The sequence below is a fragment of the Polyodon spathula genome, chromosome 29, assembly GCF_017654505.1.
Source record: "Polyodon spathula isolate WHYD16114869_AA chromosome 29, ASM1765450v1, whole genome shotgun sequence".
NCBI classification, from domain to species: domain Eukaryota; kingdom Metazoa; phylum Chordata; class Actinopteri; order Acipenseriformes; family Polyodontidae; genus Polyodon; species Polyodon spathula.
Genome location: NC_054562.1, coordinates 6,686,366 through 6,704,079, shown reverse-complemented (window position 1 = coordinate 6,704,079; position 17,714 = coordinate 6,686,366). Strand labels below are relative to the sequence as shown.

The following is a 17,714-nucleotide window of genomic DNA, read 5'->3' as shown; positions in this document are numbered from 1 at the left end:
ACAGTAAAATGTTATGAAGGCCAGAAACAAAAACGGAAATCAAAACAGATTTTATATTATTTTTTATATTTTTTTCTTCTTAAACTCACTCAAGCAGCCAATGAACTGCTTCTACCTTTTGCCGTAGAGAGGTGTGACAGGGCAGGGAGCCCCACGCATGCAAAATGCGTGAACAGCTTAGCTGTCCTGTTTTGTAGTCAGGGTGTCCCAGTTTGCGTTTTAGTTAGCGCTTGAAAACGAGCTAGGTGTTTATTTTCGTTTTATTTATTTTTGTAAATATTAAAAGTGCTCAACCACGCTAAACTGCAAGTTCCTATGTTGGGTCAGGGGTTTTTAAAGGGGCAACGAACCTGAGAGTTGCAGCTCAAGATTCAGAACTGCTTGGCTTTACCAAGTTTACAAAATTATGTAGACGTACTAAAATGAATGTGTTTAACAAATGTTATTTCCGTATCCTCTTCTAACATCGATATTTTTCAGATCTTGAAGTCTGATTGAAGAGTCCCATCGATCAGGGAGATCAATGCTGAACCATGCCTAATAGCCAGCGTGAAGCAACATGAGGTTTTGCTTAACAGCTCACTTTTCCACTGCTTCTGTAAACCTGAGAAAACACTGTAAGTTGCTCAAATCAGGGACAGTGGCAATACTGCCGGCTTAACCTAGTACAATGTCATTTTTTCTAAGGCCAGCACCTATATCTTCAATAGGAAATTTGCGCTACAAAGAAAGACAGTGCTGGCTTCTTAGGCACTGAACAGCCGAGATGACAAAACACATTCCCATCATTATTTTTCAGTGCTGGATTTTGTTTATATTTCATCGTTTAGAAATACCCCAAGGAGTTTTCTTATTTAATTTCCCTCCGTTACTATAAACTGTCATGGTCTTAACTGTCTTCCCCCCGCCCCGATCCCATTAAATGTAACCTTGCCATGTTTTGTTACACAAACAGCGCATTTATCATCCAGATTGTAGTGAACACTTTGAGTGTGAGTGTCTGTTTTGGGAGTTTTGATTTTGGACCTCTCATTAACCTGCAGAGCTATTGCTTTTAAATGCAAAATGATTCATTGCTTACTGTTAAAGTTCTGATAACCGCAGCTTTAAAATCAACAAGATGTGTTTATTATTATAGTTTAGTAGATTGTTTACTGGTCTGCAGTTTTGAGTGTATGTGCTATTTTGGTTAGCCATGCAAAGTCCCTATATGATAAGCATTTCCTTACTTGGAAAAACCTGTTGGCTGGATGCCAAGAACATTTGGGGGGAGGGGGGGGAGGGGTGCTAAAGTATGTATAACTATATATAGTTATATAACTATATAATTATATAACTAGTTGCTACATTGTTGAGGACAACGATAATGTTAAATGTATGCATCTAACTCTTGAATATTGGAATCAATAAAATGGAAATGGTCTCAATCATGTCAGGTCCCCTTTAATTGTAATGTAATGATCATCATTTCACATGCGAAGCAGTTAATATTGTTCAGATAAAGAAGTTTAACTTATACTGGGAACATTAAAAAAAAAACAATAGAATCTGTCCTATTAAATCAGATTCCAGTCTAGCAGGAGAACAATAAGAAAGTTCTGATTTGTTGCACTGTATGGCAGAGATTAGGATCACTACTCCGAACAATTCACCAATATGAAGAGCCAGCTAGTTTTGGATTAGCAAGAGCCCATTGCACTGACAACCTACAGTGCTAAAGCTTTTTGTAATCTGTCATAAGAGATAAACACGTTACAGGGTGTTATCCCGCTTTTTGGCTGGAAAGTTGGACCTACCACAAAGCGAGTTTGACAGTTCAAACAAATGTTTTCTGGGAAAGATGAAAATGTATGTGTGCATGCGTTCTCCCTCCTGGCTTAAGGCAGAGAAGGTTCAGAAAATACACCAAAGTATAGTTTACCGAAGCATTACATTATATTTTTTGTTACATAAAAGCAGTTTGTCCAGAAGCCAATTTACAGCGCCCCCTAATGGCATGGAATAGTCTGGACCAGAGTATCCGGGATAGGGTGGTGCATTACATAAACAACACACATGTATCGGCTAAACATAGAATAACAACTTATTACATTTATTTTAATAGTATTTTCCAAGAATTGTAAAGAACTGTAAATGTTTCTGATCCCAGATTGAATGAATGATGTTGTCTTTTAGAGCGATGTTTTTTTTGTGACTGGAAATTAGTCTGTTTATTGTCATCTTGCCAGGACTCTCTTGTAAATGAGTTTCAATTGTTTTTTTTCCTAGTTAAAGAATGAATAAATAAATAAAATGCCTCAAAGTTGTCAAAGGTTTTCGATTCATCCACTCAAAACGGCCTCTGTGAAGAGAAAGAGAAACAGGCATTTTGTATTAACAATGTATAAGATTAGGTTAAGGGAATATTTAAACAGAAGATATTCCAGTAGCCTCTGGTGCATTTGGAACTGTATTTTGATTAAATGGAAGATAGTGTGGGAGCAGTCTACATTGACGCGCTGAACATACGTTTAGGTTGTCTAGATAATTCTGGAGTTTGGAGTCTGTATCAGTTTATACAGTTGTAATACCAGTGATAAAAAATAAATACATAATCACTGTAGAGGCATCTGGGCTTCCATTGCCCCTTAACATAGAAGAAGAGCTCAACAGATGGTACAGTGAGAGAGCTGTCCTCTAGAGATCTTAAGGCATTGCCAATAAGACACACAGGTATTGACCTACTGAATGAATTCATCGGTTTCTGTGTAGTGTGGAACGACCTTGCTGGATGTTCAAAGACTCACAGTACATGTGCTTTCATTCGGCCGTATTGACAGGCTGTGATCTCCACTGCCTGCACATTGGGCAATGTTCTTTTTAAAAAAAAAATCCAATGGGCTTTAATAAAAAGAGAACAAACTTATGTTAATTGTGAAAGCATTGAACCTGGTGTCCCGGCTTCCCCTCTGAAAGTGACACAGACCAAGAACCAACTGGTTGTCTGTAAAGATATGGGGAGGAGCTGTAAATCACTGTTCTCACGAAGCTGGTAAAACTTTTGCTATATGACTTACAGCAGTGTGCAAACGTATTTGAACACCTCAGAGTAATTTATATACCTATCTGCATGAAAACCTCTGGGTGTGAGAATTTCAATTTTCAGTCAGTAATCAGTGATATAGAAACAGTAGGCACTGGTGTGTGAAAAATGTTAGACTACTTTGTGCTTTAATTAGGCATCTTACATTTTACAATCTGTGGGGCTGTGACTAAATTAGACAATCACTAAATTGTCTATTTTGACAATTTTCCAAGATGTTCTATTCCCTGTTCAAATAAATACAATCATAGAAATAAATAGTGTCTTCCCTCTTGTAAAAATATAAAGCAGAGTGTAATAAAGCACAGTTAAAGCATAGTTAAGCATTGTAAATCCCTGAGGGGTAAGGTAAAGCATATTAAAAACATGGCAAACCATGGTAAGCTGTGATAAAGGTATAGCACAACCATGGGAAAATTGCAAAATCACCATTGCAATTTACCATGGCAAACTGATATAAGGGTTATGGCACAGTCATTGTTAAGTGCTGTACTATAAAACATTGAAAAGAACAACTAGTATCTGGAACACCAAAGCAAATTCAGTTGATAACTGGGATCAGGGGTGTTCATAACATTTGATAGTTCAGATAAATTGTTAAATATAAAATTCTCAATCAAATCAACTACTATTCAATAATAATTACAGTCATAATAGTGCTCAAGAACTTAGAACAATAAATAACAATGATAAATGACATGCCATAAGAAGCCTGGTGGACAAAAAACAAAAGGATTTACTTATTGTTCTAGGATATAAATGTAATTATTCTTTTGTTTCAAGCCCCCAACCCACCCACCTACAAATGGAAAGTCATTTATCTATTTTCCACTGAAAGGCTAGAACACCATAAGTCAGCATCTTTGTGACACAGATGGCTTATCTAAATTAAAGAAGGGACACACATAAACCGGAACACAGTGTTAGAAATCTACAATCCTTTTTGCCTGGTAGTATTACACTCCACGTTCTAGCTCTGTCCTGGTTTCTGTGCTATGTTTAAAATATTTACTTGGGTTAACTTTGTGAATTTTTTTTTTTTTTAAAGGTGTTAATCCTAACCAATAGGATTAACAGGGCGGAGTCTAGGCGCGAACCAGTGACCCTGCCCACTGAAGGTGAACATCTTAACCACAATGCAAAAGAGCCAGGCTCATCTGCATTTGTGGTTCTAGAGCTTTTTAAACTCATCACAACTCACCAACAGGGGACAGGACAGAATCTTTAATGGCAGCGTATTGCACAACACTACCATGCCATGCCTGTAGGCTGGGCTTTTGCCTTCACTCCAGAGGTCCAAACACTCTCCACCCAACAAAGGATTTTTCCTTTCTTTATATATATATATATATATATATATATATATATATATATATATATATATATATATATATAACTGGCCACCCCTAATTAACATCAATTACCTGACTGGGAAATGGCCACACCTGTGATTGCTGGTAGGAATTTAACCCCTCCCCCTGCCAACCTTACATCCCCCCCCACACACACTACTTACAGGGACAAGGCTACAGTTCTCTAGCCTGTGATACCTCAATGTGGATTGCGAAGCTCTGTGCATTAGCAGTGAAACCACAAGGGCCCAAAGCATTTACTCCAGTACACAATCTACATCAGTTTCCTGTAATAGGAAAGCACTACTGATAGTGATACAGAACCACCAAGATTCCACCGGCAAGCCAGTCCACAGGGGATATTGAGGAGCTGCTGGCCTCTGCAGGACAAAGGCCAGCCCTACAGGTATCCGCTTGTGCTCACCATAACCTGCTTCATAACACTCTCCGACATGCAACGTGACACAGCCAGGGCGTGAACCTGTGCACACTACTTGGCCATGCCTTTACCAGGGGAGTAACTTGGGCACCCTCATGCTGTGGAAGTTTAAACAGGGTGCTGGATTAGGAGGATTTTGTGCTATTAATTGAAAGGCTTTATAGTAATTTAGTCCTGGGGCTGTATTTCATTTGATTAAGTAGTAAGTGACCAATTAATATTTTTATTTACTTTTCTCCCAATTTGAAAATGTCTAATTATATTTTTTCTCCTCACCGCCGCAGGTCCCCACACAGCACAGATGTCCTGAGGGCGTACGAGCGTCCTCTGATCTCACAAGCCTGAAGCCAGAACTGCTTTTATGCCGAGGTGGATGGGGCTACCAATCTCGGAGAACAGAGATCAGCCCTGCTTTTATCCAATCCGAATGTGCTCTGTATCTGGCCAGTAGGGTTTGCTGTTGCACAGTGAGGAGAATGAGTTCCTGCTGATTTCCAATCCTCCACCCCAGGAGCATCAGAGCCAATGCGATGCCCCTTCGGAGTTCCCAGCAAAGTTCGGCCTCTATGCACAGCCTGGACGTGAACTAGCGCCGTCCAAGATGTATGCGCTCCCAGCGGCAGTGGTTTAACAGGATCAGCCACTCTGAGATCTGCAGCTTGGCTATGACACTTGTCCTCTGGCATTGCAAAAATTGAATGCTAAACTCCTTCAGAACTGGAGGACTCACGTGGTGTTCTATCTGAAAGCATTTAGCTTTTACATTGACATGCTTTCCTTCAGGGAGTGAATTAGAAATACTCTACCCTCCAAGTATTGGCTGGGGATGAAGTCTTGCAGGCCAGTTTATACTCAGACTCCTTTAACAAAAAACTAACAACAGTTCTTAGTAGTTAATAAACTAAAATACTAATAAAATAGACATGAACACTAAATTGCTGTACTATTCAGCACAAAATCACATTAGAACAGAGGCGCTGGAATAGTTTTAGTGGTGATGCTGAAAGCCGTGATGGAATCCATGCAAAGCTGCACCCCTAGCACCCCTAGTTCCAGCGCCCCTGCATTAGAATAAAAGGTAAGCAAAAACATCTTAAATGGGTTCCCTCCTATTAATACGAAGAAGAAAATCAGGTCATCACATTTTTGCAGTTGACAACCAAAAGTCAATAAAAAAACATTGGCTAAAACAGGTCAGTGACTCTAAAACTCCAATACTTTCCAATACTAGCTTACCTATATAGATTCCATCTCAATCTGTTTGAAATCCGGAATAAATAACAAACCACTAAAACCTTATTGAGTGGCTATATCTTTTTCATTAATTCTATTTTCAGCTCAATGGGCAAGAGAGTAGATTTGATAATTTGGCATCCTTGTATTCTCAGTGGATTATTTTGACGCCATACTTATCATATACAAAAACTGTGGGGGGGGGGGGGGGGGGGGGGGGGGGGGGGGGGGGCAGCACAGGATTTGTCATGCTCTCAGTTCTGTCGCACTTGTTGTTTTTGTGAACCTAAAAGCAAAATGCAACTTGCTTGAACAGTCATTAGGTGAATCATTGCTCATCAGCGAGAAGAGCAGCCCTGCCAAGCTCATTCCTCTGTGGCGAGGCGACATGTGGCGGAGCTCCTCAGCGTGTTGCAAATCTTATTCAAATAAACAAGAACATGGGACTCCCTGTATGCCTTGCAGCCAAAGACATTAGCCAAACAAAGTATTCCAGCAATGGATAATGGATTAGTTCCAGAGGCGTGTCATTTCTGCCTGCATTGATCTTTATAAAATAAAACGATTGTACCAAGGAGGCAGCTATACAGCATGATCATTTCTATTCATTGTCATTCAAAACAGCACAACATTTTATTGTACTCTTTCACCAAAAGCTCTTTAGGCTTTGTCCCAGTAAAATCAGAACCAAAAACTATATATATATATTATTAAGTGTACAGTGCCCACTTATTATTAGAATTAAGTTATTAAGTTCCCACCCTGCAATTACTCATTGGACAGTCAGTGGGCATCCTCCGATCCCTGTGCCAATCGTCTCTTTACACCCGGAAGCTTCACAGCGGACGTCAACAAGCTATCAACCCTTGGAGAACAAACCCTGCATTTATTTGAGCCCACTGGGTACCTGTTCAGTAGGTGTGGTGAGGTGATTCAGTCTCTACTAATTTTTCTTTTGTAACCTGCAGGATCACCAGAGACAATTTCATTACCAGGTGAGTTATGCACCAAGGATCAATGAACCGCCTATACACAAAAACAATATGGTTTCGATTCTGCATATGTCAAAGGGTCAAGTATTATGAAACTAGTATAGGTTTTCTTCCTACACCAATATATTTTAAAATGAATTTCCCTTATAGCTTTATTATTGAACCATATTCAAAATCAGCATCTCGTAAACTCTGTAAGCAATAATGTACACTCCGGAGAACATTATCTTAGATTTGAGGAACACCATGGGGATTGCTTCCCAAGCTGTGCTTCAATCACAACCTGCTTTTCCAACATCCAGCATAGATTATAAGCATGTGTGTGATTCTTGGCGCACAGATAGGTATGGTTTGTGAAATAACTAAACAAGCAAGAGCAAGCTCAGTGTAATCTCATTACACACTTATCATTTCTAACAAAACAATGCCATTTTGATTAGTTATGCCAATTTATGTAACTGAGTAACACTTTATTGAATCGTTTTAGGTATTTCTTAAGCATTCATTTACTGTTTTTTTTTTTTTTAAACAGATGTGCAAATATGCAAATTTTTTAATCCAACTTGTGTAGAGATTTGTTTGAAAAAGCAAAAAGCAAAAGCAAAAAAGACCTTGATAGCTTATAGGATCTTATGCTATAATTTAGCAATGGCTTGATATGTTTGGCATTGATCTTAACATTATAGGTGACTTTTTCTTTCTAACAATTGGCAAATAAGGACTGTAACAATGTCCCTAATTGTGAGTTGGTCTTTTTATAGAGCTGGCTTTAAAGCCTATTTTGTTAGTTGTTTAAATTCTAGATTTTCTCTCCTTTGTGTCAGTGACAACAAGTACTTTAAATTACAAGTACAAGTAAATTTCACACAAGAAATACAATTAATAAAAACCCCAAAACAGAAGCCCTAATTATATGATAATAACCACCCACCTATAACCTAATAAGTAAGATAAGAAATCCTGTAGGAAGTAACACACCAAAAATCCCAGATGATGAGAATTGACGGCTACGAAAGGTCAGGAGAAAATGAGATTTATTTTTTTTTTTTGTTACATGTGAAATCTTGCTCCTTGTTTCCAGCAGACAGATGTCACAGGTGCATTCCGGATTGAACTATTGATTTTCCACGGACGTTTCACTGCAAGTTCATAGCTTAGATAGACTTCAGATGTGCAGTTTTGAAAGAAGCACGTTACAGCAAACATATTTAAATACATCTCCGTTTGCAAGTCATGCTTTCAGATATGTTGCACTTGCTTGGTTGCCTGGAGGGTGAAATCAATAGCTACCATTTCAATGGCTTCTTTCATTTCATAAGCCAACCAGCTTCTTGCCCTATTGAGGGACATGCTTTCAGACAGTAACACTGACCCACAATGCGCTACTGCAGTGAAATCACTTGGGAAGTGCAAGTTGTTTAGAATCACTTTGTGTCAGTTTTCTTTTAAACTCAGAAGTTAACTCAGTCCAGATCTCAAATATGTCTCTTCTCTATGTTCAGCTGGTACACAAGAGTGCAACCGTTACCTTACCCTCAGTGTAACACCCCCAGTAGATGAAGAAATACCACATGTGTACCAGCTAAAGACATAAGGCATGCTTGAGAGGCATCTGAATGAACTGGTGATACTGAGCGAAAGGTTACAACATCTCATCGCTCCTGAGCAAATCAGTTCAATTTAATTTTTTTCAAAGGTCCTTATAGAATTAGAACTGCATTGTTCTATTGCATATATAACCACACAGGAAAATGCTGGAAGCAATGCAGCAATGCATTCCGCTTCTTAAGGCATCCTTGAACACAGGATTAAGATCAGTTTGAGGCTCATGCAGTTTTAGCAAACAGCTCTGTGTTGGACAAGACAAAATGACACGTTAGATCGATAATTATTTTCTTTTTAAAGCATGTTCTTATTCCCACTTTGTAGATTTACTGAATTGCCCATGTTTTCAATTACACAGAGCTTGCATAATTATGCTTTAGACTGATGGATAATTTTGTTGAAAACTGTAGTCTGAAAATATTGGTACATGCTGAGGTTTCAAATTAATCTCTAAGGGAGATTCTGGCTCACTGGTTCATATTGTTTGTACAGTAAAAGTAGTTTAATTTTCCATATGTTCTCACAAGAAATGTTCCAACTTCTACAAAATACAATCATTTATAACCAACAGTAATATATAAATCTAGCTTTTCCATACCATTCACATACACAGGTTTTTATAAGATATGGATTTTTCTGAAGCTGGTGAAATTACCATCAGTCAGTCTTAAATCAATTAACATGTCAGTTTAACTGGCCAATGTATATAGAAGATTCACAGTATTCGTATGTTTTAATTTCAGTAAACATAGCAACAGTCCCCCATGTCGAAAGGTCCACCCTACCTGTAGAGGGCAGCACCCTTCCGTGACAACCACTGCCGGTTAAGGGAATGCTTAAATCACCTACATTTTCCTAATATGCATCCTATTTTGTGTGTTCAAAATAATTCTCTATTGTTGCTTCTGCTTATTATTCAGTAACTATTCTTAGCAAACATTCTTAAGTGAGGTGGGGAAGCATATCAGTGTTGTACAGGTTTATGTGCACAATGCTTCATGCTTCAGTGCAATGCTAATATGCTTCCCCACCACAATTAAGAAATTCATCTCTGTGGAACCACACACAAACACACACACAGAATATATGCTTAGATAACTACTACCCGTGCTTTATACTGAAAACAATGACAAACTAGTATATTATTAGCAACTAGTTTGCTGTTCCGAGTGGAGTGATATTTCCTATAGTACTAAACTATTCTGGAGTTTAGAGTCCCTTTGTGTTGAAATAGTTGCATTTACAACTGGAGATTTTTTTTCAAATTAAATGTTACAGGTACTTTACTGTACATTGTCATGCTTAAATAAGCACAGCGTAGGATTAGGAGTGTAAAAAGAAATAAAAAGCAACCCAAGGAAATTACTGACTTCTATGAGGCTACGGTTAATGCTTTAACACCGTTTACAGTGTCCTGTAATGACTCAAAACAGAACAGTACTCTGGGGTGACATTACTCTTCTCTGCATGGCTTTTGAGACAGTCTGCCCCTTTTTTATTGCCGATATTGATATTTTCCTTAATGTAAAAAAAAACTAATATAACCAGCTATAATGCAATTTTAATAATACTGCATTTTGTCAATGTAGAAGACATTTAAAAAATGATTCAGGTACAGACATATACGTGAATTGGCATATTTATAAGCCAAGGTTTAATACAGGGCATTTGAATGTTATATCTGCTTTAATTATTGTCTGGGATTTGTTTTATCCCAAATATCCTTTAACGAGGGTACACAATTCCAAGGTGCAGACCCCTCCTTATTTAATCTGTCTCAGTAATTACTTAATTTAACCTGATTCCAGGTCTTAATCAGTCAAGTATCCTCAGAAAAGTATTCTCATAAAAGGATAACACTGAACAGTGTGGTCACAGCAGGGCAATTATAACCTCATATAACTGATGCTATATGATAGTTGCTATTCTGAGACCACTAAATTCCTGTTATTGAGAAGTCCATCAGCAGTAAAAAGACAAGTGCATTAATCACAGCGTCATGTAGCCATCAGTAAAAATCCATCTCATATTGATGACACGTCGATAATCAGATTTTTCTTTTTCGCTGTGCAACTGGGGCACAAAAAAGTATCAGTTTGTTGCCACTTTAATCTGTATTAGCGTATTAAGTTACAGAACACGTACTTGAAAGGTGGGAGTTCTAGTTGGGGCCATGTACTCTCTGGGGTGCCACAGTGATCGGTGCTCTTATTTGCATAAATGACCTAGACAGGGAGATAATTATCAAGCTTGCAAAATTTGCTGTCACAACACGTACAGTATGCAGTGGCCCAGGAAATCCACAGGGATTTAAACCGCATAGAGAATCGGGTGGAAATGTAGAAAATGTTATTTAATGGATTTGTTATTTAATAAATGTTGCATGCTGATTATTCAAATGTAGGATATACATACCAAATTGTTGGTAGGGAACTAAGACCAGTCCACTTGAAGAAAGAGCTAGGAATCGAACAACAACTAGACAAAGTGAGGAGGTATTTAAACACATACACGTATAATGTACTGGTGAGACCAAGAGTAGGCTGCTGTGCCATAGGTAGAACAAGAACAGTCTATCCCAGGGTTCAAATGAGTTGCAAGGATAGGTTGATGGAATCTAGTAAGCCCAGAACAAACACTGGTCAGAGGAGAGAAACAACAGTGTAGACTTTACTGAAGAGCTTGCTAACTGCAATACACTGCAATCCTAAATAAGAGCAGACCCCTATTATCAGGGCAGTCTAGATATTCACAAATCATGAACCAAGAGCTTAGATACCGCTTGTTTCTTTTTCTAAATAAAACATATTTGTTACAACAAGCTTCAGTAAGATTTAAAAAAAAAAAATACCCCAGTAAGTTGAACTAGAGGCTCCAGCACTCATCCAATTTCTTGCAAGATCTGTAACATTAGCAGTTTGATTTTGCGCTACATCAGAAATGGTGATAAACAGTTTGGGAATATGGTACAAGAACTATAGTTCTGTCAGTAACTTCCCTTAAAAGTGTATCTAAATACAGTATAATTGTAAATCTCGAAAAACTACTCACTTCTAAATCTTTTGTAGTCATCTTTGTATTACTTTAGTATAAATACATGTTAATTTGGATTCATATGTTGTTGTTTTTTTTCTGACTTTATGTGAAGGAAAAGACACACATTTGCTTGTTTTCCCATTGGAAATAGTGATATTTTGAAATATCACTGTCCTGGTCACAAAAGCAAAGTTTGTGGGGAATAATAGCCATTTTCTATACTTTTGAGGCATAAGCAATTAGGAAATAACACTTACTACCCAGGAACAAAAATTGTGTTACATAGTGTAATAAAAAACAAAGTGCAGTGCTGCTCGAGACAACAGCGGAGACGGGGCTTCCTAAAACAACAAGACCAATACTTTAAAATCTCCCTGTCTCCAGCACTCCTAAAACCCCAACGACTTTAAAATACTAATTTCTAAAACCGTTAAAAAACACACACACACACGGAGGGAGACAGTAAGTACAGCAGGAGCCTCTCTCTAAACTTCAGCGGCTGTTTCTTTCATTTTTCTCCCCAACACAAACCAGTCGAATTAATTCTCCGCTCCTGCTGACTGTGCGTCCAACCAACACTCCAGACAAACCCGGCTTCACATCACAACGACGAAATCCAATCTCTCAGGTGCTCAGCTTCTTCATTATTCAATTAGCACGTATAGGGGCTGAGAACAGGAGAACAGCAACGTGCCAGTGAGATCGGTGCAAATCTACAACAAAGTAACGTGCCAAAATAAACGTGCTTCAAATCAAACGTGACCAATCAAAACGTGAATATACTACTATAACAAAATCAAACATGGCAAAATAAAATGACGTGAGTCACCACGTTACATAGTATTGCATTGGCAGGGCAAGAAATGTTTATCATACGAAATACACCTTGGGGAATGTAATCGTAATTGACAATCAACAAGGGTTATTTTCTTATAAAAAAATTGATTTCTATCCGGGAATTATGCTTCCAACAACATTCATTTCCAAAAGGGATCCTCTTGCCTCGGTCCGAACATCGGTGATGATGCATTGAAAAAAAAAAAAAAAAAACACCACCACCACTTCGTATGACATGATATCTTAACATAGCCTTGTTTGTTATGCATAGTAAAAACAGAGCGCCCTTGTCTATCTGTAATTTGCTACTCGTGTTTTAGTGGATTTATTTTGAGTAATTAATATTTTACTGGCCAGGACAGGCATCGTGGCTCTGTCAAAGCAAAGGGCTGGGATCGAGATTGGAATCGCAACTGGCTGTGTTAGGGTTAAACAAAGCAGCTCTCCTTGCGTTTGTTCTGACAGCCGCAGAAGGCTGCAGAAGCTCATTCAGCAAAGACGCTGCGAAAGGTCCAGGTTACAAAATCAGCGGGAACAGGACTCGCTACCAATACTATTTTCTTTTATTTATATTTTTTCTTTTTTTTTTTTTTTTTTTCTTTTTTTGGATTTGTTGCCGGAGCAATGTCACTTTAACCTATAATCTTATCGTTTATGCAAGAAACTGCATTTAAACAAAACTAGACAGCTCTTATTTTTTAAAATAAGACTCGGGCTTCTTCTCCGACCTGATACCCCCAAAGACCTTTTCCCACCGGATTATAGAGAACGAAAATTTAACGCAAGAAAATACTTAAACTCTTGTAGAACACGTAATTAGGGGTGGTGGGGGTTGGAGGGGGGGTGGGGTTTTTTTTGTTAACAAGGGTGCGCCCAGATTTCACCCTTCTGGCATTTTAACAATTCCATTTAACTCAATCGCTGCCAAACTTTAAAAGGGCTCAATCACACACGTTCAGGGAGAGGTCGAGGTTTAAATTCTGAAGGAGAGATCTTAAAAACAAACAAACAAACAAACAAACAAACAAAAAAAACAAGTTATAGTTTTCCCTTTCCCTGCTGCACTCCCGCCTCCCGCAGCACAGTGTGTCCCTTTGCCAGCGCACGACGTTCCTGGCTACCAGAATCGTGTGTAGTCATTTGGAAGTGGACATTACCGGCAGAAGAACGATACAGACCACAGCGTGCTAAAGAAGTTAGAAAGCTTGTCTGATTAGGTGATGTAGGTGATTTCCTTTTGGAAAACTAAAAACAAATCACAACTGGGGCTTAACCTACCGACTGAGGGAGTAACACATTTTGGAAACAGTGGAATGGTTATATTTTCCACGGTGCTGGAGTATTCAAAGGCAATGCTGTATACATCTCTGAACAACATCCTGGAGAAATGATTGGAGATTCACAATTGCACAAGCGCTGAAGCCGTACCAGTGCTAACAAGCCGTGGTAAATTATTATCAACAGAAGGAGGAATAAACCGAAAAGGGGTTACTATTGTTTCTCAGCTTGTCTGGCTAACGTTGCTGTTGGATTTATCATGATTGTAATGAATATTTTCGGACTCTTTCTCCTGTTAGGTAAGCATGGGATACAGTGTATGGGATTGTATTTCCTCTAAAGGAATTGAGTGTATGAACTAAACCAGCCAGAGTGTACTTTTTTTTTTTACTATGCCTGTTATGCAGAAATGATTTACTGTAATTGACTGCTATGTCAATATTTAAGAAACACGAGGTTTTAATTTGTTGAACAATGTCCGCACTGGTTATGTTTTAGCAATGGAGAGTTCTCCCTAGACCGTGTATAGACTATACATTTCATAGTTTCTAAATCCGTCTTGTAAAATATAATCACATGAGTATGATGAAGTCATGTTTACTCTATAAAGGCAATTTCAGCCAACGGGCTGAAAAATAAACTTTTCTGATACAATTAAGGTTAAGTTTAGAAAAGATTATGCCTCTCTCTCTCTCTCTCTCTCTCTCTCTCTCTCTCTCTCTCTCTCTCTCTCTCTCTCTCTCTCTCTCTCTATATATATATATATATATATATATATATATATATATATATATATATGAAGACTATATATAAAAAGTTCATGGACTAGCCTGTTTATATATCCAATTCACACTGCTTTAGAATTGGCAGAGACAGTGCAAACGCCGAAACAGTCCAATTTCCAGCTGAGGCATTGATGCATGCAATTTAAAAAATTAACCGTGAAATTAGAAGCTTGTCGTAATGAAAAGCCTCCTTGTACCAAGTTACACATAATTCTCCATCTCCTACTTCAAAATCAAGCAGAATAAACCACCAACATATAAGTTGCTTTGATGATATTTCATAGTACTTTGTTAACATACAATATATATCGTATGACCGAGAGATATATATATATATATATATATATATATATATATATATATATGGTAATTCCCAACAGGTTGCATGCAGAATTAAATTAGATGTCTGCCTGTTAGTTTGCTATATTGTTATGACAAAGTCATACAACTGTTTGTTTATATACTGTTTATAGATCAGATACAGACTGTCGTTCTGTTTGACATATATCAGCTATACTGTATGTCCACTGAAAAAATGTTTTTTTCATTTCACCTTTTACTTTTAAAGGCCAGCGTAGGCAGTTAGTTTGATGTCGCTTTGTCACCGTATTCTGTTAATTAGCCAACTCAGGTGACACTGACACGCTCATTATTAATAGCGGAGGGCAATTATATTGGAAGATGCTTTGTTTGCCGCCTGTAGATGTCACTCGTATACTGCTGCAGGGGAGAGAGAGAGAGAGAGAGAGAGAGAGAGAGAGAGAGAGAGAGAGAGAGAGAGAGAGAGAGAGAGAGAGAGACGGGACTTGTGGGCAAATACAGATTTTTTTAAAATACGTTTGTTCGTAAAAAATACTTAATGAGATTGTAGAAGGAGTTTAAAACCTCCATGACAAAATGAAGATGACTAATGTCTAATTTAGAACCGCACTGTATCCCCTATGTTTCCCATAAGGATTATGACAGGGCATAGCTAGCAAATTGCTAATTGCATTTACCGTGGTTTTAAATTTAAATGTCATTGAAAATGAAAGCAGGTAGAACTGAACATGTAAAGTGTTAGATATGCTACAGATGGCCCCTTTTATTATCTTTATATACACAATCAATAGCCCCATGCTGTTTGGTAAAATATTATCGAGGTGGTGTATTTGTGATTGTAAATATCGTTTATGCTCGTTTAAGGATGGTATTACCCTCTTTGTAGCGCATGCATTAATGGAGAATAATGCGATTTGTTAAATACAGAGCACTTTGAGGTAGGCTACAGATCATAGCTAGGCAGTACACCATTATTTTAGACTACAAAAGTATCACAGCAGGTTGACTCAGGACTGTGTTTTATATTTTCAAAGCTTTTTATAGCTTTAATGGATATTAACGTTACCGGTATGTAGTTTTTAAAGAACTGTTAGGCCAGGTCGGTACTCCACCTTTTTAACCTAACGCGTATAGGTTCCAGTTTTCGTCATTGGTTCCATACTACTTCAGCGTAGTAGAGAGCGGGGCCATTGAATACTATTTATAAACACCACCATAGTGCTACAAATCAAATACTGTATTCTACAGAAAGGATGCCTGCATATATGGTTAAAAGTTAAAACTTTAAAACTGTGGCTTTTAGGTTTGGCCAAACCCAACCAAATCAAGTCTAAAGACATTAATAGAATCTGGTAATGTGATAACCCCAAATTTACAGGGAACCATTTCTTCATGCCAGGAATAATAACACCCCACTATTGTCTGCTCTCTTTGTAGATGACATTGTACATTCCCTGGCCAGTTCATCTGTCCTATCTAGCACTGGGACCCATGGATGGAGAACTCCGGTGGACTGTGTCAAAGCAAACGAGCAGTGCGCTGTGGATTCACTATGTAGCTCCCGCTACCGGACCCTGCGCCAGTGCTTGGCTGGCCGAGACAGGAATACCATGCTTGCAAACAAAGAGTGCCAGGCTGCGTTGGAGGTGCTGCAGGAGAGCCCTCTGTACGACTGTCGCTGCAAACGAGGCATGAAGAGGGAGCTGCAGTGCCTGCAGATTTATTGGAGCATTCACCTTGGCTTAACTGAAGGTAAGAGCGGCCAGTTGGAGAGTACGAAGAAGCACTTTTGAGTTCAGCTGCTCACTTACATGCTGTCTGTGGTTATGCCGTAAAGTATATCTGCTGTGGGAGTGCGGATTTCGAGCGAGGGTGTAGCTTTTTGTAAACATCTTTTATAGTTTACTCAAGCCACCAAGGTGTTTCCCCAGCAAATGGGAGCTGTTCGCACACGTGGTGCTGAAAGTTCAGTTTCCGAAACTGCATCAGTGCAAGTTTGCATTGGGTCCAGTATGCTTGACTTTGCATTTGGTGTATGTTTCTTCACATAGTCTATCATAGATTATATATATATATATATATATATATATATATATATATATATATATATATATATATATATATATATATATATATATATATAACTGCTTGAATTATTACCATCCCTGTTATCATTTTATAATATCCTTTTCTATTTATTATTGATACGTGCATTTGCCTATTATACGGTACTGGTATACACCCAGTTAAATGATCAAATCTGCATTTAAAGATATTTTATATATATAACATTTGAAGAGTTGAGTTGGAAATCCAGATATCCCTATACAAGTAAACATTCTTTATCTAAGCAGCCTCCAAAACTAAGCTGTTGTTGTTATGGTACTCATGGTACTCATGGTACTAGAAAGCATTTTTTTTTTATTGAACATGTGTATTTAGAGTTCTTTTTTTTTAAAACAAACATTTCTTCCATACTGTTCATCATTTGGATCCCGTGCGACCCAACACGCATTAACTCCTTGTGCCATGAATCTATCTGGTCCGGCACTTATTGTGTCACCTTCCAACATGTTTTGGAATTCTTATTCACGATGGGTGATGGATTCATTTTATAATCAAAATGGATTGCTTTTTAAGAAGCATGAATTTAGCCAGCTGTCCAATGGATGTCTTTTGGATCATATTTGACTCCATGAATATCACAATATGGATTTCTTGACTTAGAAATGAAGTATCCCATTCAAGGTTTTA

At 38.1% G+C, this 17,714-nt stretch overlaps 1 protein-coding gene across 2 annotated transcripts in view; it reads left to right on the top strand.

The window, feature by feature from the left end:
- Window positions 1-13,462: 13,462 nt before the first annotated feature.
- Window positions 13,463-17,714, top strand: part of LOC121302242 (GDNF family receptor alpha-2-like) — a 58,213-nt gene continuing 53,961 nt past the window's right edge. Inside the window, exons 1-2 of one of the 2 annotated variants that reach the window (XM_041232082.1) lie at window positions 13,463-14,153; window positions 16,398-16,712. In XM_041232082.1, coding sequence (XP_041088016.1) covers window positions 14,114-14,153; window positions 16,398-16,712 — 355 coding nt within the window. In that variant the 5' untranslated portion in view covers window positions 13,463-14,113. The remainder of the gene's footprint in view (window positions 14,154-16,397; window positions 16,713-17,714) is intronic. The other variant, XM_041232083.1, reaches the window with a different exon arrangement.